Genomic DNA, 22,916 nt, shown 5'->3' on the forward strand with positions numbered 1-22,916 from the left:
GAGGGTTTGGCACGTAGAACAGATGAAATTAAACTTCTCATTGTCATTCTTTTTGAACCACTTATGTTCTCCTCCTCTGTCCATGGCTCCAGACATGTCACAGTCATCCGCTGGTACACCTGTGACCCAGTTCTTATAGGTGACCATCTCTTCATTGACCCAGAACCAGAAACCCAGAGTGCAGGTGTAGCGCAGTCCCAGCCAGACGTAGGGACTGTTGGCCTTCTTGGCTTTCTCTTGGACCCATCGCTGCTCGTCAGGGTTGGTGATGGAGACCAGGTCACAGTGGTTCATTCTGCAGTACTTCAAGGCATCGTCCCAGGTCATGTTCTCCTTGATCAGGATCATTTTATCTGCCATGGAAGAAACTGACAGTTTGTGGACACTTTAGTCCGACAGTTAAAGGAAATATACATCTGTATATTTCCTTGAAGTGAGAATACAGACAGAATCCAAATGTGAAATCCTGTGTGGAATATATTAAAGAAATTCAACATAGTAGCTTCTTCATGAGCTCACCTTGTGTCTTGTCCTCAGTAACAGTGGATGATGAGGGACCTGCTGTTGTTCCTTTCTTTGTGGTTGTTCCTGAAACAGAGGCTCATATATGGTTCATGATGTGAAGCTTTGCTGGGTAATATTATTAGATAATGTCACATGACAGTGTTGCTATGATGTTGATTCATTTCTTTAATTCAAATATATGACAGCTTCCAATCTAAGCAACACACTGATATCAGTTTAATCCATTCTTAAACAGTTCTGTCATTTTGCAATCAGCACTATTAACCCGCGTCCTCTATTTTGAGCATGGACATGTGAATTTGAGATGTCTTCTTCATGTCGCGTGTCCACAGCGTAAGTGCTTTGTGCCGCAGTAATAATCATCTGTGCAACACAGTGCGCTGCAACAAAAGCAGCAGCAAGTGCACACCTGGCCCGCCCACGCATGGTGCCTTCAGGACAACTTGTTTACCATTTACAGTATGGAAAAGTGAGGGGGACTTAGGGAACAGATCCGGCAGCTGACTACGCCCCTGATCAGGATGACTTTATCTGTCATGGAAGAAACTGACAGTCTGTGGACACTTTAGCCGGACAGTTAAAGAAAGCATTTATTGTGAACCAAAAACAGATGTATATTTCCTTGAAGTGAGAATACAGACAGAATCCAAATGTGAAATCCTGTGTGGAATATATTAAAGAAATTCAACATACATACACAAATATGTAGCACAAAACAAATACTGTTAGACAGACTCTTGCAAAACTCACCGCCATAGCAGAAGAAGGGTTTTGTCTCATCACAGTCTTCATCCCTCCATCTGCCTCCATCATTCAGCATAGTCACAGCACATCTCTCACTGCCTGAGTCATCATTAAACTGTGGACCCCCATATCTGAAAGAGAAACTGCTCCCATCTGACCACCTCCAGGAGTCTCTGAACAGGCCGATCCACACTCCACTCCATACTCCTCTGACTTATACTCATCACTGAATTCGTTGTCCTCTAACTGTTGGTCTCCACTGACCAGGTCAGTGTGATGTTCTCTGCAGTAGCTCTGAGCCTGTGGCCAGCTCATCTTGTCTTCAATCAGATGGAATCTCTTGTTGGATTGCCTCCTTTCTGTGGGATAAACAGACAAACTAAGAAACACACACTGTTTACAAGTTATTTCATCTCATAAAAATCCTTTTTTCTTATTTAAACAGGTGAAACAATAACGTGAGATAAATTAAAATGAATCCACTGCAGGTTCACATGTTTACAAGATCAAAGTGTGTGTGATATAATAAGGTGGATCACATCATTAAAAGTAGGACTGGATTAGAATTCATTTCTGCATGTAGAGAAAGAGACATTTTATCACCACACTTACCAGTAATGTTACTTAAAAGTAAATAAATAAATAGAAAATAACACCAGTTGACTTTTGACTTTTAAATATATAATTTTTTAACCTTTTAACCCCTACAACATGATTGAGCTAGCAAAGCAGTTTTGTGTTGCTATGTGTGGTATTTATTCAGTTTTGGGAAATCACGATGTCTAGAAAGCATCAGTGGCTGCAGCAGCAGCAAAGCTAACATCAGGACGTCATCTGTTAAATGTCTCCCGTTGTCGGATACGACATGAAACTACTCCAGTTAGCTCAATCATGTTGTAACTAAGACATCCGCTGGAAGAAAATATTTTTTTCACGGACCGTTTAGAGTTAATGAGTCATTACAGACACCGCTAACAGGGCTAACAGCTAACGGTTAGACCTGCTAATCTACGATAACCATGTTATTAATTTCAGAACGTGATAGTAATGTTTGTTCAGTCATTGTGTTTATAGACTTTACAAATACCAGATTAGTCTAAACGGTGATATAGTGACGTGAAAAATGTGAGATGTGCATATATATATGTAGCTAAACTCCGCTGGTTTTCTACCCAGAAGTATTTGTAAACAACAAGGTGATTCCCTCAGAAGGGACAATAACAACTCAAAGTACACATCAAATAAAATTTCTCCAAACACGTCTCTTGTTATTTTAGGTAGTTATTATCACGCTAATGTATGTAAGTGTCCATTTCCCCCGATAAGTTGGTTTTAATTCGTTATTTGATTCTATAAACACAGTCTGACCATCTCGAGCTTTTATTTTGGTACTTCCGGTGACTGGCAGTGTGAATTTGCATATTAGCTAAATATGTAGTTTCACCCAGAACATTTAGATTTAACATTTAACATTTAGATTTATATTTAGCATTTAGATTTAACATTTAGATTTATATTTATATTTAATATTTAGATTTAACATTTAGATTTATATTTAGATTTAGCATTTATATTTATATTTAATATTTAGATTTAGATTTAATATTTAGATTTAGCATTTAGATTTAGATTTAACATTTAACATTTAGGTGCCACATTTAATATTTAGATTTAACTATTTAATATATTTCTAAGTTAACAAATATTGCTGTAAATGTGGTAAAAGGTGACGTTAAAAATTCACAATACTTTTTTAAACACTGTTTGAAGCTAAATGTGGCAAAATGTTGATGTTATTTTCAGAATGAGACACTTTACAAACGGCACCCCAAAACCTACTACTTACTCCACGCCTCTTTATTCACTTAGATTTCTGAGTTTCTGGATGATTTGCTCTTTATTTCATGATAAGAATGAGCTTTAAGTGAAATCATTTCATGGCAGCAGCAGCAGCAGCAGCACTGCTGTATATGTGATAAGATGATCCACTTACCCATCAGAAGGAGCAGAAACAGACTCCACTGCATCTTTGCTCTGTTAGATGAAACTGATATTTCAGTGTGCTGTGAACCAAACACAATGGATTTAACAAATATTGTCAGTAAAATAAAAAATAAACATTTTAACTCTTAACTGTATGTCCATTAAAAACAAGAAATACACACACAAACAAAGGTCACCACCCCCTCCAGTTTATGAGGAAGCAGAATGATGTTTAGCAGCTAATATGCAAATTAGGATGAAACCTGCATGAACAGACTCACACTGTGAAACTGTCACTGTTTTCCAGCTCATGAAAATTTCTTATTTGAATAAAACACAAATAATGTAATGCATCAGGCTGAGCCAATAACAAACATTCATTCCTTTTCTGTAACTGCTTATCCTGTTAGGGGTCACGAGGGGGCTGGAGCCTATCCCAGCTGACACTGGGTGAGAGGCAGGGTGCACCCTGGACAGGTCACCAGACTATCGCAGGGCTGACACATAGAGACAGACAACCATTCACACTCACATTCACACCTACGGACAATTTAGAGTCACCAATTAACCTGCGTGTCTTTGGACTGTGTGAGGAAACCAGAGCACCTGGAGAAAACCCACGCTGACACGGGGAGAACATGCAAGCTCCACACAGAAGGGCTCCCCCACCCCGAGGTTCAAACCCCCCACCCTAATCTGTCAGAAACGTGGTTATTCTCTGGTTTTCATATATTCACCTTACAATACACTGCTACTATCAAAAACATTTTGTGTTTCAGGAGTGGGTGAGACACGATGACGTCACGGGTTCTTTAACCAGAATGAGAAAAAAGAGGATAACACGTAGTCACAGATAAAACAATATTAAGGCTTAACTAAGAGGAGGGAAAGTAGTGTCTTTTCAGCACAGAGTAATGTCTGCTGCATAAAGCTCCATAAACCAAATCCTGAGCCTGAGAGGTAAAACCAGGGCAAGAAGACGTCCACTGGCCTCACAAAGCTTCACAGTATTGAAGCATTGTTGGATTTCTTTGCATTATAATGTCAGGTGTTCTTGTTATTGTGTCCACTCTTTGTAAAACACGCTGAACTTTGCATGAAATTAAAACTTCAAAATGATAAACTGTGATTATAAAACATGTCACAAATGAGCTGAGCTGTTTGCTAAATCTGGCAAATACAAAAAGACAAAGTGCAAATCTGATTTGATTTGAAATGATGTGAAATATATACTGAAAAAAAGACATTACTGTTCTGTCCACCTCTGCACACACACAATAAATAATATATCAAAGTGACACAACAGAATCATAACTTACATCTTCTGTCGTCCTCTCAGCCGCTTCACTCTGGTGTCTCTCCTTGTGTGTTGATGAAGACTAAAATGTCCCCCAGGTAGATGCTCTCTTTGAGCCGCCTTCACCTGACGTCAGCATTTGCATATTAAAATACTCAGGTCAAAAATGTCCAATGTCCAGAAAGGATTTATTGATGACAAGAACATCATTTACATGATGCACCAGGAAATAAAGACAGGAACACACTTTGCTGTTTTCTGTCCAACGAGCAGAAAACAAGGTGTCATATCTAAATATCCACAAATAAGGAGAATAAACTGAACTCATGTTTGTTACTCTGAAAATATAGATTTTTTGCATTGTCAGAAATATAATTATTGTTACGCCAGCAATGATTTGAACATATTTTTGTTGTTATTCTGTTTCTTTTCATTAACACTCACAGGCAAAGTCAACAATGCCATCAGTTTACAGTGAAACTAAAGTCCATTCATACGACAGTAAATAAGTCTTTAGGTTAGCCTGTACAGTATATTTGTACTGGTACGTTTTGACTGTACATTCTGTCAGGGTGTTTTCACACTCGGTCCTTTTCAGCCCTCTAAGTGCATTTAGAGCAGTGACTCAGCATTTTTTGTGCATATGTGAACACCCCAAGAGATCTCAGACCCCCCTGAAGTGAACCGTACTCAGACCACCTCCCTGGACTTAACACTGGAGGAAAACCTTAGTGTTTCTGTGCTGCACACTGTTGCTGTGTGATGTATTCTACATTCCACATTTGGAGACGTGCAGTATTGTCCGTGGACCAAACTACTCCTCATCCTGTGTCCTTGCAAGCGTTACAGGTGGACGTGGTTTCGTCTGTTTTTTCAAGCGTCCCAGGTCAACAGCATGTGATCTAGAGGGCTAAACACAATGGCAAAGAGCAACACCTGGAGCTCTTTGTGCTCAAATGGCACAAGGCATACTCTGGTTCACTTCAGGGGGGTCTGAGTCCTCTTGCAGTGTTCACATTATGTGCAAAAAATGCTGAGTCACAGCTCTGAGTCCACTTAGAGGGCTGTTACGTGTGAAAACACCCTTACAGAGTGTACAGAGGTCTCCTCCTCTCCAAATCAAACGGACCAGGTGATTAAAAGCGGTAATAACACTGATTAAAGCAGTTTCACATTAGAAAACCATGTTTTTCTGAAGCAGCTCGTCACAGAAGGGCTGCTAAAATGTCAATGACTGTGTCTGAAGCCAGTGTTTGGTTGGTCCGTTCTGGGCTACTGTAGAAACATGGAGGTGCAACATGGTGATCTTTGTAGTCGAGGACCCGCTCCCTGTGTAGATAGAATTCTAAGGCTACGAAAACACGCGTGAAACATTCTTATTTTCAGGTGATTACAGACTAAAGAAAACATCTTATTATATTGCATATCTGCCAATATATCCCCCTAAAGTTTTTGCAAGACATGTTTGTTCTAATTTAACTTTTTAAATGTGTCCCTCTGCATCACCTGTCAGTTAAAAGTGAGCTGTTTGCCTGACAACAGCAGCTGACTCGAGCCCCTGCTCCTCCCTCTTCAGCGTCCCTTGTGACAGCCGCGCGCAACTCAAGCGCCCTGCAGAGCAGCATCACGTCTCCCTCATCTGACGTCATGGACAGCCAGGTAACGACTGTGTGTGCCCTGAGCCTCGGCATTCTTTGCCTCTGTTGTGAAATCAAAGCACTATTAAACATCTTAATACAGGCAGTCTAATGTGGGCAGGTATTATTAAACTAAAACTCAATCTGAAATAATGTTTACATCTCCCACGTCGCGTCTCTGCTGATTAAATTAAACAAAGATGACGTCATGCAGTTTGGGCCTGCGGTGCGTAAAGACTTGCCCTGCATTCCAAATCGCATACTTCTACTATATACTTTTAGTATGTACTGCAGCTGCCCTTAAAAAGTATGCAGTGTAGTATGCAGTATGCATGCAGTATGCATACAATTGGGACACACTACATCCGCCATCACATCGCTCCCTGAACTCCGACCCTCTTGCTCACTTCTGCCGCTGTCCGTAGTGCCACATTTGAATATTTTGAGTTGTTGTACTTCGAAGATGCAGCAAATCTCCTCTCGTCGAGCTCGCCAGAGTCGTGCATACCGTTGGAGGTGCCAGAGAGCTGTGTTGCTGTTATGTTGTAATGTATGTTGTTGTTTCTAATAAACTGACGTGTTCACGTAAACGGTTCCAAGCCTATTATTAGTGACCTGTCTACTGAACTAGTCACCAGTAGGCATATTAACCCCCTTCACACACAGCTCTCTGTTGCTGGCAGATGTTTGATGTTAAATATATTTACAGCTATGCAGCTGCTGGCACTATATTCTGTCTGCACGTGAAGCAGTCTTACATTCACATTACTTTTATTTGTAGTGTAACATACTTGCACATTCTTACTACATTACTTAATATGTATTTGACTTTTACTATTTATATATTTGCTGGCCTATACTGCTCATACCTGGCCCATAGTGTATTCATATTTAGTCATATTCATTCATTATTTATACCACACTTACACCACTGCCTATACTGGTAGAATCTTCTATATTGTAGTCATAGTTGAACCTTACATTGATTATACTATAATCACAATAAAGTTGAATGTTGTAACCGTGTTCTTGAAAAACGGTATATGTGACAGTATATAATCAGATCATTGCAGTCCTAATATGTAGTGTCTTAGTATCTCAAATTAAATAAACCATGTATGAAAGGAAGTGTAGGCGTTGGTTGTACACGCAGCTCAGTCAGTGCGACGTAACTTCCGCTGCGCAAAGGATTGTGGGTCAGAATGGCCAAAGAAGCATGCTGACATGCATACTGCGAAATATGGCCAGATGTAGTAGAACATCCTGGTACGTTTGGCATACTGCATCTGACATACTATGTATTGGGACACACTAATTCTTTTTCTGGCATACTAAATAGTATGGTAGTATGGGTATTGGAACGCAGGGTTGATCTTGTGATCATGTGAACCCATCCCCCTTCACTGCCATTCTCTACCTGTCCACCAGATGCCCTCAGACTTGCACACCTCCACATGCAGCCACTTCCTCCTGCCCTGCAGTCACCCCTGTCCTGCCACTGCCATCAGCCGGGGCGCGTTCACTCTCACAGGGTGCCTTTCTTTTTACTTTTACAAGGTGCTGCAGCTGCCATTTAAAAGTCTGTGCTGTTGCATGCAGCATGCACACAGTCAGGACACACTACTGTCTCATAAGATTACACCTTGAACTTTGACCCTCTTGCTTTCATATCCGTTACCTTGGAGATGAAACAAACGCCACTTACCCAGTTCGCCAGAGACTGAGATCAACCCAGAGAGCTCTGCTGTTGTTACTTTGTCATGTGTGTAGTTTATAATTTAAACTATCTTAATGATCTTTGTTCTTAATAGACGTGCAAAATTAGGGTGCACTTGATGATCTGAATGAAAAATATGTCTAATTAGGAATATTAGATATAGTAATACTTAGGTCAGTGACATGTTCGACACAACTATTAAAACATTAATGAGAAAAACAGTCATAAAATATTAAATTCCACAGCCTGAGATGGCACAATACAATTTCTTGTAACTTTAAACTGTTTTTAATCCCCTGGCTACTTAAAAAATAGCAATCATATTTTATTTTGATTTAAATTTGAAGTTTTCAAAGCTGAAAAGGCACTGATTTTCATGGAGTGACTCATTACACACTTGCCAAATGAACGGAGTTCAAGAATAAAAAGCTGGAGTTGAATAAGCTTTAGTTTTAGTGAAAAGAAGAAAAAGAAGAGAGGACCACTCTGTCTTTGAACAGTTTATTCAAGCTCAGAGAAAACAATTCTCCGTTTACACAAAACTCCAAAAACGTGATTATTAAAAACAAAGATTTTACATAAGAATACCAACTAGATCAAAACTAGTGACGGCCAGATGAAGCCTCATGGACCACTTTCTTTATTTTCTGACCCCACCACATGGCGCTCTTGGTTTAAAGATAAAGGCTGAAGGACTTGCAATGAAGTGTGCTTTCAAACCTTTGTTGAACAGACGGCGCCATCTGGTGGCTTCAGAAAATAAAGACAGTGGTTCATGAGGCCTCATTTGGCCATCACTACTTACAGGGTCACATCCTCAGTAATCTGATGCTGCTTTGAAACTGACTTCAATGTAGCGACTTTCTCTCAATTTAAATCTGCTGGTGTATTCATTCCAGTTCCTACCATAAAGATGTCGACCATACACACTGTGAATTATACAGAAAACTAAATACAACCTCAGAAGATGAATTAAAGATAGAGAAATAAAATATAACAACAACAAGCTCAGAAAATGACAAATATTGATAACTCAGGTGTTGTTGAATCAGAATAAAGAGACAGAAAAACCCATCACAGGGTCACATCCTCAGTAATCTGATGCTGCTTTGAAACTGACTTCAATGTAGCTACTTTCTCTCTATTTAAATCTGCTGTTAAAAAGTCTGCTGGTGATTTCACATCTCTCCCCCTCAGGTTGGGATTACTACATGTCCCAGAATGCCGTTCAACAAACACATCTTATAGTGTAAATGTTTCCAAAAGTAACACAGCACTGCAAACAAAGTGAGTAAATGAATCAAAGGCCTGCTAACAGTGAGTATAGAGGGTTTGGCACGTAGAACAGATGAAATTAAACTTCTCATTGTCATTCTTTTTGAACCACTTAAGTTCTCCTCCAGCCAGACGTAGGGCCTGTTGGCCTTCTTGGCTTTCTCTTGGACCCATTGCTGCTCGTCAGGGTTGGTTAGTTCCCTCCGCAGTAATATAAGGCGTCCTCTGAGGTCTCGCTCTCATCGGTCGGGATCACTTTATCTGTCATGGAAGAAATGGAGACAAACACAGGCCAGTGTAAATAACAGCTGTAACATTACTTTATGTAAATATATTTTATCACATGTGTTATATTATCTTTAAAATATTCACCGCCATAGCAGAAGAAGGGTTTTTGCTCATCACAGTCTTCATCCCTCCATCTGCCTCCATCATTCAGCATGGTCACAGCACATCTCTCACTGCCTGAGTCATCGTAAAACTGTGGACCCCTGTATCTGAAAGAGAAACTGCTCCCATCTGACCACCTCCAGGAGTCTCTGAACAGGCCGATCCACACGTACTTGTTTGACTTATACTCATCGTTGAATTCGTCGTCCTCTAACTGTTGGTCTCCACTGACCAGGTCAGTGTGATGTTCTCTGCAGTAGCTCTGAGCCTGTGGCCAGCTCATCTTGTCTTCAATCAGATGGAATGTCTTGTTGGATTGCCTCCTTTCTGTGGGATAAACAGACAAACTAAGAAACACACACTGTTTACAAGTTATTTCATCTCATAAAAATCCTTTTTTCTTATTTAAACAGGTGAAACAATAACGTGAGATAAATTAAAATGAATCCACTGCAGGTTCACATGTTTACAAGATCAAAGTGTGTGTGATATAATAAGGTGGATCACATCATTAAAAGTAGGACTGGATTAGAATTCATTTCTGCATGTAGAGAAAGAGACATTTTATCACCACACTTACCAGTAATGTTACTTAAAAGTAAATAAATAAAAAACAATAAATAAAATCACACTAGTTGACTTTTAAATATCTAATTTTTTAACCTTATCAGCCAAGTTTCTACTTAATCCCACACAAAAAGAGGAGGTATATGTCAACGAAAACTATTGTTAGACAGGATGATCTGCTGTATACACATAATAACATTATTAGTTACATATTCTCACCATCATAGCAGATACATTTATGATAACTACAACAACGGACATCCTTCCATGTGTGATTGTCCATCAGCACACATTTCTCATTTGTAGAACGGTAATTATTCGGCTGTCCTTTATGCCATCTGCTCCCTATACCTGGACTCCAGCCCTGGCAGAGACCACTGCCAGTGCCACGTCCCTCTCTCATTTCTTTCAGGGTCGCTGTAAAGCCCAATCCAGGCTCCATCTTGATTCTGTGCAGAGTCACGGAGTCTCTCCATGTCTGTCATGTTAGACACTGTGGCCAGGTCAGTGTGATGCTCTCTGCAGTAGTGCTGGGCTTCAGTCCAGGTCTTCTTCTCTTCAACAAAGTGGTACTCATGGAGGTGACACATGAAGAAGGAACACTGACCTAATAACAGAGGAAATACTGCAGTGATGGAGCAGACAGCATTAAATCAACATCATGAGTACACACCTACTACTTACTCCACGCCTCTTTATTCACTTAGATTTCTGAGTTTCTGGATGATTTGCTCTTTATTTCATGATAAGAATGAGCTTTAAGTGAAATCATTTCATGGCAGCAGCAGCAGCAGCAGCAGCAGCAGCAGCACTGCTGTATATGTGATAAGATGATCCACTTACCCATCAGAAGGAGCAGAAACAGACTCCACTGCATCTTTGCTCTGTTAGATGAAACTGATATTTCAGTGTGCTGTGAACCAAACACAATGGATTTAACAAATATTGTCAGTAAAATAAAAAATAAACATTTTAACTCTTAACTGTATGTCCATTAAAAACAAGAAATACACACACAAACAAAGGTCACCACCCCCTCCAGTTTATGAGGAAGCAGAATGATGTCTAGCAGCTAATATGCAAATTAGGATGAAACCTGCATGAACAGACTCACACTGTGAAACTGTCAGCTCATGAAAATTTCTTATTTGAATAAAACACAAATAATGTAATGCATCAGGCTGAGCCAATAACAAACATTCATTCATTTTCTGTAACTGCTTATCCTGTTAGGGGTCAGGAGGGGGCTGGAGCCTATCCCAGCTGACACTGGGTGAGAGGCAGGGTGCACCCTGGACAGGTCACCAGACTATCACAGGGCTGACACATAGAGACAGACAACCATTCACACTCACATTCACACCTACGGACAATTTAGAGTCACCAATTAACCTGCATGTCTTTGGACTGTGGGAGGAAACCAGAGCACCTGGAGAAAACCCACGCTGACACAGGGAGAACATGCAAGCTCCACACAGAAGGGCTCCCCCACCCCGAGGTTCAAACCCCCCACCCTAATCTATCAGAAACGTGGTTATTCTCTGGTTTTCATATATTCACCTTACAATACACTGCTACTATCAAAAACATTTTGTGTTTCAGGAGTGGGTGAGACACGATGACGTCACGGGTTCTTTAACCAGAATGAGAAAAAAGAGGATAACACGTAGTCACAGATAAAACAATATTAAGGCTTAACTAAGAGGAGGGAAAGTAGTGTCTTTTCAGCACAGAGTAATGTCTGCTGCATAAAGCTCCATAAACCAAATCCTGAGCCTGAGAGGTAAAACCAGGGCAAGAAGACGTCCACTGGCCTCACAAAGCTTCACAGTATTGAAGCATTGTTGGATTTCTTTGCATTATAATGTCAGGTGTTCTTGTTATTGTGTCCACTCTTTGTAAAACACGCTGAACTTTGCATGAAATTAAAACTTTAAAATGATAAACTGTGATTATAAAACATGTCACAAATGAGCTGAGCTGTTTGCTAAATCTGGCAAATACAAAAAGACAAAGTGCAAATCTGATTTGATTTGAAATGATGAGAAATATATACTGAAAAAAAGACATTACTGTTCTGTCCACCTCTGCACACACACAATAAATAATATATCAAAGTGACACAACAGAATCATAACTTACATCTTCTGTCGTCCTCTCAGCCGCTTCACTCTGGTGTCTCTCCTTGTGTGCTGATGAAGACTAAAATGTCCCCCAGGTAGATGCTCTCTTTGAGCCGCCTTCACCTGACGTCAGCATTTGAATATTAAAATACTGAAGTCCAAGATGTTTATCATAGTCGAGAAAGGATCTGTTGTTGACAAGAACATCATTTACATGATGCATGATCTTTTCATTCACACTCACAGGCAAAGTCAACAATGCCATCAGTTTACAGTGAAACTAAAGTCCATTCATACGACAGTAAATAAGTCCTTAGGTTAGCCTGTACAGTATATCAGTATATGTCAGTATATGTCCTTTTCAGCCCTGTAAGTGCACTCAGAGTGGTGACTCAGCATTTTTTGTGCATATGTGAACACTCCAAGAGGACTCAGACCCCCCTGAAGTGAACCGTACTCAGACCACCTCCCTGGACTTAACACTGGAGGAAAACCTTAGTGTTTCTGTGCTGCACACTGTTGCTGTGTGATGTATTCTACATTCCACATCTGGAGACGTGCAGTATCGTCCGTGGACCAAACTACTCCTCATCCTGTATCCTTGCAAGCATTACAGGTGGACGTGGTTTCGTCTGTTTTTTCAAGCGTCCCAGGTCAACAGCATGTGATCTAGAGGGCTAAACACAATGGCAAAGAGCAACACCTGGAGTTCTTTGTGCTCAAATGGCACAAGGCATACTCTGGTTCACTTCAGGGGGGTCTGAGTCCTCTTGCAGTGTTCACATTATGTGCAAAAAAATGCTGAGTCACAGCTCTGAGTCCACTTAGAGGGCTGTTAGGTGTGAAAACACCCTTACAGAGTGTACAGAGGTCTCCTCCTCTCCAAATCAAACGGACCAGGTGATTAAAAGCGGTAAAAACCCTGATTAAAGCAGTTTCACATTAGAAAACCATGTTTTTCTGAAGCAGCTCGTCACAGAAGGGCTGCTAAAATGTCAATGACTGTGATCATGGTGATCTTTGTAGTCGAGGACCCGCTCCCTGTGTAGATAGAATTCTAAGGCTACGAAAACACGCGTGAAACATTCTTATTTTCAGGTGATTACAGACTAAAGAAAACATCTTATTATATTGCATATCTGCCAATATATCCCCCTAAAGTTTTTGCAAGACATGTTTGTTCTAATTTAACTTTTTAAATGTGTCCCTCTGCATCACCTGTCAATTAAAAGTGAGCTGTTTGCCTGACAACAGCAGCTGACTCGAGCCCCTGCTCCTCCCTCTTCAGCGTCCCTTGTGACAGCCGCGCGCAACTCAAGCACCCTGCAGAGCAGCATCACGTCTCCCTCATCTGACGTCATGGACAGCCAGGTAACGACTGTGTGTGCCCTGAGCCTCGGCATTCTTTGCCTCTGCTGTGACATTAAAGCACTATTAAACATCTTAATACAGGCAGTCTAATGTGGGCAGGTCTTATTAAACTAAAACTCAATCTGAAATAATGTTTACATCTCCCACGTCGCGTCTCTGCTGATTTAATTAAACAAATATGACGTCATGCAGTTTGGGCCTGCGGTGCGTAAAGACTTGATGTTGTGATCATGTGAACCCATCCCCCTTCACTGCCATTCTCTACCTGTCCACCAGATGCCCTCAGACTTGCACACCTCCACATGCAGCCACTTCCTCCTGCCCTGCAGTCACCCCTGTCCTGCCACTGCCATCAGCCGGGGCGCGTTCACTCTCACAGGGTGCCTTTCTTTTTACTTTTACAAGGTGCTGCAGCTGCCATTTAAAAGTCTGTGCTGTTGCATGCAGCATGCACACAGTCAGGACACACTACTGTCTCATAAGATTATACCTTGAACTTTGACCTTCTTGCTTTCATATCCGTTACCTTGGAGATGAAACAAACGCCACTTACCCAGTTCGCCAGAGACTGAGATCAACCCAGAGAGCTCTGCTGTTGTTACTTTGTCATGTGTGTAGTTTATAATTTAAACTATCTTAATGATCTTTGTTCTTAATAGACGTGCAAAATTAGGGTGCACTTGATGATCTGAATGAAAAATATGTCTAATTAGGAATATTAGATATAGTAATACTTAGGTCAGTGACATGTTCGACACAACTATTAAAACATTAAGGAGAAAAACAGTCATAAAATATTAAATTCCACAGCCTGAGATGGCACAATACAATTTCTTGTAACTTTAAACTGTTTTTAATCCCCTGGCTCCTTAAAAAATAGCAATCATATTTTATTTTGATTTAAATTTGAAGTTTTCAAAGCTGAAAAGGCACTGATTTTCATGGAGTGACTCATTACACACTTGCCAAATGAACGGAGTTAAAGAATAAAAAGCTTGGATTGAATAAGCTTTCGTTTTAGTGAAAAGAAGAAAAAGAAGAGAGGACCACTCTGTCTTTGAACAGTTTATTCAAGCTCAGAGAAAACAATTCTCTGTTTACACAAAACTCCAAAAACGTGATTATTAAAAACAAAGATTTTACATAATAAAACCAACTAGATCAAAACTAGTGATGGCCAAATGAAGCCTCATGGACCAATTTCTTTATTTTCTGACCCCACCATATGGCGATCTTGGTTTAAAGATAAAGGCTGAAGGACTTGCAATGTTCAAACCTTTGTTGAACAGACGGCGCCATCTGGTGGCTTCAGAAAATAAAGACAGTGGTTCATGAGGCTTCATTTGGCCATCACTTCTCAAAACCTAAATAAAGACAGTAAAATGTTCCATATTTCAATACATGAGAGCAAAATCAAACCAGTACACTGTAGACTGGTGTATTCATTCCAGTTCCTACCATAAAGATGTCGACCATACACACTGTGAATTATACAGAAAACTAAATACAACCTCAAAAGATGAATTAAAGATAGAGAAATAAAATATAACAACAACAAGCTCAGAAAATGACAAATATTGATAACTCAGGTGTTGTTGAATCAGAATAAAGAGACAGAAAAACCCATCACAGGGTCACATCCTCAGTAATTTGATGCTGCTTTGAGACTGACTTCAATGTAGCTACTTTCTCTCTATTTAAATCTGCTGTTAAAAAGTCTGCTGGTGATTTCACATCTCTCCCCCTCAGGTTGGGATTACTACATGTCCCAGAATGCTGTTCAACAAACACATCTTATAGTGTAAATGTTTCCAAAAGTAACACAGCACTGCAAACAAAGTGAGTAAATGAATCAATGGCCTGCTAACAGTGAGTATAGAGGGTTTGGCACGTAGAACAGATGAAATTAAACTTCTCATTGTCATTCTTTTTGAACCACTTAAGTTCTCCTCCAGCCAGACGTAGGGCCTGTTGGCCTTCTTGGCTTTCTCTTGGACCCATTGCTGCTCATCAGGGTTGGTTAGTTCTCTCCGCAGTAATATAAGGCGTCCTCTGAGGTCTCGCTCTCATTGGTCGGGATCACTTTATCTGTCATGGAAGAAATGGAGACAAACACAGGCCAGTGTAAATAACAGCTGTAACATTACTTTATGTAAATATATTTTATCACATGTGTTATATTATCTTTAAAATATTCACCACCATAGCAGAAGAAGGGTTTTTTCTCATCACAGTTTTCATCCCTCCATCTGCCTCCATCATTCAGCATGGTCACAGCACATCTCTCACTGCCTGAGTCATCGTTAAACTGTGGACCCCTGTATCTGAAAGAGAAACTGCTCCCATCTGACCACCTCCAGGAGTCTCTGAACAGGCCGATCCACACGTACTTGTTTGACTTATACTCTCTCTTGAATTCGTTGTCCTCTAACTGTTGGTCTCCACTGACCAGGTCAGTGTGATGTTCTCTGCAGTAGTTCTGAGCCTGTGGCCAGCTCATCTTGTCTTCAATCAGATGGAATCTCTTGTTGGATTGCCTCCTTTCTGTGGGATAAACAGACAAACGAAGAAACACACACTGTTTACAAGTTATTTCATCTCATAAAAATCCTTTTTTCTTATTTAAACAGGTGAAACAATAACGTGAGATAAATTAAAATGAATCCACTGCAGGTTCACATGTTTACAAGATCAAGGTCCTGACTGTTGTCTGTGCTTATGCACCGAACAACAGTTCAGAGTACCCACCCTTTTTGGAGTCCCTGGGACGGGTGCTGGACAGTGCCCCAACCGGGGACTCCATTGTTCTGCTGGGGGACTTCAACGCTCACGTGGGCAATGACAGCGGGACCTGGAGGGGCGTGATTGGGAGGAACGGCCTGCCTGATCTGAACCCGAGTGGTGTTCAGTTATTGGACTTCTGTGCGGGTCGCAGTTTGGCCATAACTAACACCATGTTCAAACATAAGGATGTCCATCGGTGCATGTGGCACCAGGACAGCCTAGGTTGCAGGTCAATGATCGACTTTGTAGTCGTATCATTTGACCTGCGGCCATATGTTCTGGACACTCGGGTGAAGAGAGGAGCAGAGCTGTCAACTGATCACCACCTGGTGGTGAGTTGGATCAGATGGTGGGGGAAGACGCCGCGCGGACCTGGCAGGCCCAAACGAACAGTGAGGGTCTGCTGGGAACGCCTGGCGGAAGAACCTGTCCAGATGATCTTCAACTCCCACCTCCGGGAGAGCTTCGACCGCGTCCCGAGGGCAGAGGGGGACATTGAGTCCGAATGGGCCTTGTTCCACTCTGCCATTGTCGAGGCGGCGGTTGCGAGCTGTGGCCGCAAGGCTGCTGGGGCCAGTCGCGGCGGTAATCCCCGAACCCGCTGGTGGACACCAGAGGTGAGGGGAGCCGTCAGGCTGAAGAAGGAGACCTACAGGGCATGGTTGGTCTGTGGGTCTCCGGAAGCAGCTGACAGGTACCGGCAGGCCAAGTGGAGCGCAGCGGCGGCAGTTGTTGAGACAAAAACTTGGGCTTGGGAGGAGTTCGGTGAGGCCATGGAGGAAGACTATCAATCGGCTCCAAAGAGGTTCTGGCAAACCGTCCGACACCTCGGGGGGGGAAGGCGGCAACTTGCTCACACTGTTTACAGTGGGGGCGGGGAGCTGCTGACGTCAACTGGGGACATTGTCAGGCGGTGGAAGGAATACTTTGAGGAGCTCCTCAATCCCACCAACATGTATTCCAGTGAGGAAACAGAGACGAGGGTCTCGGGGGCGGGTCGTCCAATTTCTGGGGCAGAAGTTGCTGAGGTAGTGAAACAACTCCGAAGCGGCGGAGCCCCGGGGGTGGATGAGATTCGTCCTGGATATCTCAAGGCTCTGGATGTTGTAGGGCTGTCCTGGCTGACACGCCTCTGCAACATTGCGTGGACATCGGGAGCAGTGCCTCTGGAGTGGCAGACCGGGGTGGTGGTCCCCATTTTCAAGACGGGGGACCAGAGGGTGTGTTCCAACTACAGGGGGATCACACTCCTCAGCCTACCCGGTAAGGTCTACTCCAGGGTGCTGGAGAAGAGGGTCCGGTCGATAGTTGAACCTCAGATTGAGGAGGAGCAATGTGGTTTTCGTCCTGGACGCGGAACCGTGGACCAGCTCTTTACCCTCGCCAGTGTGCTGGAGGGGGCATGGGAGTTTGCCCAACCAGTCCACATGTGTTTTGTGGATTTGGAGAAGGCTTACGACCGTGTCCCCAGGGGCATCCTGTGGGCGGTGCTCCGGGAGTATGGGGTTGGTGGTCCCTTGCTAAGGGCCATCCAGTCCCTGTACCGAAGGAGCATGAGTCTGGTTCGCGTGGCTGGCAGTAAGTCGGACCTGTTCCTGGTGAGGGTTGGACTCCGCCAGGGCTGCCCTTTGTCACTGGTTCTGTTCATAACTTTTATGGACAGAATTTCTAGGCGCAGTCGAGTGGTGGAGGGTGTCAGGTTCGGTGACGGGAGGATCTCGTCCCTGCTTTTTGTGGATGACGTGGTCCTCCTAGCTCCATCGAATAGTGACCTCCAGCTCTCGCTGGGGCGGTTCGCAGCCGAGTGTGAAGCGGCTGGGATGAGAATCAGCACCTCCAAGTCTGAGGCCATGGTCCTCAGCCGGAAAAGGGTGGATTGCCCACTCCAGGTCGGGGGGAGGTCCTTCCTCAGGTGGAGGAGTTTAAGTATCTTGGGGTCTTGTTCACGAGTGAGGGTAGGATGGAGCGGGAGATTGACAGGCGGATTGGGGCGGCGTCAGCAGTGATGCAGGTGCTTAACCGGTCTGTTGTGGTGAAGAGGGAGCTTAGCCAGAAAGCGAAGCTCTCGATTTACTGGTCGATCTACGTTCCAACCCTCACCTATGGTCACGAGCTCTGGGTAGTGACCGAAAGAATGAGATCGCGAATACAAGCGGCTGAAATGAGTTTCCTCCGCAGGGTGGCTGGGCTCAGCCTTAGGGATAGGGCGAGGAGCTCAGACATCCGGGAGGGACTCGGAGTAGAGCCGCTGCTCCTCCACATCGAGAGGAGCCAGTTGAGGTGGTTCGGTCATCTGGTAAGGATGCCTTCCGGACGCCTCCCTTGGGAGGTGTTTCGGGCATGTCCAACCGGGAGGAGACCTCAGGGCCGCCCCAGAACACGCTGGAGGGATTACATCACCCGGCTGGCCTGGGAACGCCTCGGGGTTCCCGTGGAGGATAAGCGGAGGACGACGAGTACGAGTACGAGTAAGTGTGTGTGATATAATAAGGTGGATCACATCATTAAAAGTAGGACTGGATTAGAATTCATTTCTGCATGTAGAGAAAGAGACATTTTATCACCACACTTACCAGTAATGTTACTTAAAAGTAAATAAAAAAACAATAAATAAAATCACACTAGTTGACTTTTAAATATATAATATTTTAACCTTATCAGCCAAGTTTCTACTTAATCCCACACAAAAAGAGGAGGTATATGTCAACGAAAACTATTGTTAGACAGGATGATCTGCTGTATACACATAATAACATTATTAGTTACATATTCTCACCATCATAGCAGATACATTTATGATAACTACAACAACGGACATCCTTCCATGTGTGATTGTCCATCAGCACACATTTCTCATTTGTAGAACGGTAATTATTCGGCTGTCCTTTATGCCATCTGCTCTCCCTATACCTGGACTCCAGCCCTGGCAGAGACCACTGCCAGTGCCACATCCCTCTCTTATTTCTTTCAGGGTCGCTGTAAAGCCCAATCCAGGCTCCATCTTGATTCTGTGCAGAGTCACGGAGTCTCTCCATGTCTGTCATGTCAGACACTGTGGCCAGGTCAGTGTGATGCTCTCTGCAGTACTGCTGGGCTTCAGTCCAGTTCTTCTTCTCTTCAACAAAGTGGTACTCATGGAGGTGACACATGAAGAAGGAACACTGACCTAATAACAGAGGAAATACTGCAGTGATGGAGCAGACAGCATTAAATCAACATCATGAGTACACACCTACTACTTACTCCACGCCTCTTTATTCACTTAGATTTCTGAGTTTCTGGATGATTTGCTCTTTATTTCATGATAAGAATGAGCTTTAAGTGAAATCATTTCATGGCAGCAGCAGCAGCAGCAGCAGCAGCAGCACTGCTGTATATGTGATAAGATGATCCACTTACCCATCAGAAGGAGCAGAAACAGACTCCACTGCATCTTTGCTCTGTTAGATGAAACTGATATTTCAGTGTGCTGTGAACCAAACACAATGGATTTAACAAATATTGTCAGTAAAATAAAAAATAAACATTTTAACTCTTAACTGTATGTCCATTAAAAACAAGAAATACACACACAAACAAAGGTCACCACCCCCTCCAGTTTATGAGGAAGCAGAATGATGTTTAGCAGCTAATATGCAAATTAGGATGAAACCTGCATGAACAGACTCACACTGTCAAACTGTCACTGTTTTCCAGCTCATGAAAATTTCTTCTTTCAATAAAACACAAATAATGTAATTCTAACGCTGCTACTATCAAAAACATATTGTGTTTCAGGAGTGGGTGAGACACAATGATGTCACGGGTTCTTTAACCAGAATGAGAAACAAAATAGAGGATAATGCAGAATTAAATTGTTTACTGTTTCTTCAATATATAGATTTAACACCCAAAAGCATGCAGAAGAAGATACGTAGTGTTTTCTCAGCCCTGAGTCTGCAGAGCAGGCTGCATGCATCCCAAAAAAAAGCTCCATAAACCAAATCCTGAGCCTGAGAGGTAAAACCCAGGGCAAGAAGACGTCCACTGGCCTCACAAAGCTTCACAGTATTGAAGCATTGTTGGATTTCTTTGCATTATAATGTCAGGTGTTCTTGTTATTGTGTCCACTCTTTGTAAAACACGCTGAACTTGAAATTAAAACTTTAAAATGATAAACTGTGATTATAAAACATGTCACAAATGAGCTGAGCTGTTTGCTAAATCTGGCAAATACAAAAAGACAAAGTGCAAATCTGATTTGATTTGAAATGATGTGAAATATATACTGAAAAAAAGACATTACTGTTCTGTCCACCTCTGCACACACACAATAAATAATATATCAAAGTGACACAACAGAATCATAACTTACATCTTCTGTCCTCCTCTCAGCTGCTTCACTCTGGTGTCTCTCCTTGTGTGTTGATGAAGACTAAAATGTCCCCCAGGTAGATGCTCTCTTTGAGCTGACTTCACCTGACGTCAGCATTTGAATATTGAAATACTCAGGTCAAAAATGTCCAAAGTCCAGAAAGGATCTATTGATAACAAGAACACATTTACATGATGCAGTGGGAAATAAAAAGAGGAACACACTTTCCTGTTTTCTGTCCAACGAGCAGAAAACAAGGTGTCATACCTAAATATCCACTAATAAGGAGAATAAACTGCCAGCAATGATTTGAACATATTTTTGTTGTTATTCTGTTTCTTTTCATTCACACTCACAGGCAAAGTCAACAATGCCATCAGTTTACAGTGAAACTAAAGTCCATTAATACGACAATAAATAAGTCTTTAGGTTAGCCTGTACAGTATATTTGTACTGGTACTACTTGTACTGACTGTAAATTCTGGAAATGCATGTTTCTCAGTTATTTGCTTCAACAGTAATTTAATTTGTATGTGTTTAAACAGGTTTGTGGTGTCAAACTCAGCTTAAAGGAACAGTGTGTAAGACTTAGGGGGATTTAGTGGTGTCTAGCAGTGAGGATTGCAGATTGCAGAAAGCTTCTCCAGGTCAGGATTCCTCCAGTGTTTATTGTTCAGGAGGTTTTTACTGAGAGCCAAATTATCCGCAGAGGTCTCCTCCTCTCCAGAACAAACAGACCAGTGGATTAAAACCAGTAAAACACTGATTAAAACAGTTCTATTTCTGTCCCCGCCAGAGGCGGTGCTTTAAGCAGTGAATATTCCCCTTTGCGCTTGCGCAGTTCAAGTATGTATACCAACAATGTCACCTGTGACCCCTGGATGAACAGAAAGAGACTATATCTTCCGGTGACATCAACTGCATTTCAAACCTACCTGGAACTGCGACGGCATTCTTTCCCTCTTGAGAGGTGTTTAACTACGTTTGGTTCAGTGTGGACGCGGTGTGTCCCATTGCAGGTAAGGCAGTGTTTCATTTCCCTCTCCGGAGAAGGTATGTAACTCCTAAGTTGTTGCATACTAATGTTATATTACCTACTTTGTTAAACTTGTTGATGAAAGTTGCATTCGCGCAACATCTTCCTGGCACTTGATTTACTCTGATTGAGTTAATGTTGTCTGTTTCTGGAGTTTTTTCTGCTGGAGGGTTGCATTAGTGCTCCCCAGTTGCCAGCGTGTATAGTCCGTTGTTATAATCAACCTGTGTTGGTGAAGGCTGCGTGAGCGTTGCCTCTCAGCATACTGTGCAGAGGCCAGCCCGTGACTTTCGGGATTCTGCCCACCTGCCCTCCAGGCAACCTCGAGCCCTGTATCCTGTCCACCCCCCCTCCAGGACCCCCAGGGGCCGGGGGGCCATGAACTGAGGCCTCAGGGGCCGGCTGTCGGGTATTTCTCCCATCAGCAGCTCAATTACTGGCCTGCTCACGCTTCAGATCCATGGGTGGTTGCCACCTTAACCCACGGGTACAAGCTTCAATTCTGATGGCGGCCCCCTACATCCAGCCAGGTCAGAATGACCGTCATCAGCGACCCGGCAAAAGCCCTAGCATTGGACCCGAACTTATCCGCTCTCCTGGCCAAGGGCACCATCGAGGCTGTAGACCCCCTGTCACACCCCAGGGGGTTCTGCTCAACATACTTCCTCGTGCCAAAAAAGACCGGCGGATTTCGTCCAGTCTCAGATCTGAGGGGACTGAACAGGTTTATGAAGGTCATGCCATTCCACATGTTGACCACAGCAGATGTTCTGCGAACTGTTGCCCAGGGAGAATGATTTATGTCCATAGACCTGAAGGACGCTTATTTTCATGCTCCCACACCGGCAGTTTCTGCGTTTTGCCTATTGAGGCCGCCACTGGCAGTTCAGGACTCTCCATTTGGGCTCTCCGTCTCCCCAATGGTGTTCACAAGATGTGTGGCAGCGGCCCTTGCGCCTCTGCAGTCTCAGGGCATGAAGGTTCTTCCGTACCTCTGCAATTGGCTGATCTGTGCCCCATCCCGGACTCAGGTGTCCCAAGATACAGAGCATCTCCTGTCCCACGTGGCCCACTTAGGCCTCAAGATAAATATGGAGAAGAGTTGTCTGGAAC

General features: G+C 42.8%; 2 protein-coding genes and 1 long non-coding RNA gene across 8 annotated transcripts in view; all 3 read right to left on the reverse strand.

Moving 5' to 3' along the window:
* LOC125884326 (C-type mannose receptor 2-like) overlaps positions 1 to 22,916 on the reverse strand; it is a 138,441-nt gene that overhangs the window by 105,280 nt on the left and 10,245 nt on the right. The window contains exon 6 of the mRNA XM_049569224.1: positions 1,276 to 1,430. Coding sequence (XP_049425181.1) covers positions 1,276 to 1,430 — 155 coding nt within the window. The remainder of the gene's footprint in view (positions 1 to 1,275; positions 1,431 to 22,916) is intronic.
* On the reverse strand, positions 8,528 to 20,835 carry LOC125883587 (macrophage mannose receptor 1-like). Of its 6 annotated transcripts, XR_007448573.1 has the most exons (6): positions 20,768 to 20,835; positions 19,813 to 19,882; positions 19,190 to 19,579; positions 15,829 to 16,173; positions 15,141 to 15,717; positions 8,535 to 8,862 (listed from the first exon to the last, which is right to left on the reverse strand). XR_007448573.1 is itself a non-coding variant. In XM_049567996.1 (5 exons), the coding sequence occupies exons 2-5, from the start codon at positions 19,844 to 19,846 to the stop codon at positions 9,372 to 9,374; spliced, it is 837 nt and encodes a 278-aa protein (XP_049423953.1). In that variant the 5' UTR covers positions 19,847 to 19,882; positions 20,768 to 20,835; the 3' UTR covers positions 8,528 to 9,371. The 6 variants fall into 6 exon arrangements, 5 of the variants coding, with proteins under 5 accessions (XP_049423953.1, XP_049423955.1, XP_049423952.1 ...); XM_049567996.1 differs by lacking the exons at positions 15,141 to 15,717; positions 15,829 to 16,173 and adding an exon at positions 9,551 to 9,895 and having other exon boundaries at positions 8,528 to 9,439; XM_049567998.1 differs by lacking the exon at positions 15,141 to 15,717 and having other exon boundaries at positions 8,530 to 9,439; positions 15,832 to 16,173.
* Positions 10,603 to 12,341, reverse strand: LOC125883591 (uncharacterized). Its single transcript, XR_007448574.1, has 3 exons — positions 12,278 to 12,341; positions 10,979 to 11,048; positions 10,603 to 10,742 (listed from the first exon to the last, which is right to left on the reverse strand). It is a non-coding gene; the product is annotated as an uncharacterized LOC125883591 (long non-coding RNA).

Source organism: Epinephelus fuscoguttatus, linkage group LG23 (assembly GCF_011397635.1).
Source record: "Epinephelus fuscoguttatus linkage group LG23, E.fuscoguttatus.final_Chr_v1".
Taxonomy (NCBI): Eukaryota; Metazoa; Chordata; class Actinopteri; order Perciformes; family Serranidae; genus Epinephelus; species Epinephelus fuscoguttatus.

Bases quoted from the DNA above. Each gene is read 5' to 3' on its own strand.
- LOC125883587 (XM_049567996.1), bottom strand. From the start codon at position 19,846: ATGCAGTGGAGTCTGTTTCTGCTCCTTCTGATGG. The intron at 9,896-19,189 runs GTGAGAATATGT...TTTATCCCACAG, and splicing joins TAAATGTATCTGCTATGATG to AAAGGAGGCAATCCAACAAG. The intron at 9,440-9,550 runs GTGAATATTTTA...CTTCCATGACAG, and splicing joins ACCCTTCTTCTGCTATGGCG to ATAAAGTGATCCCGACCGAT.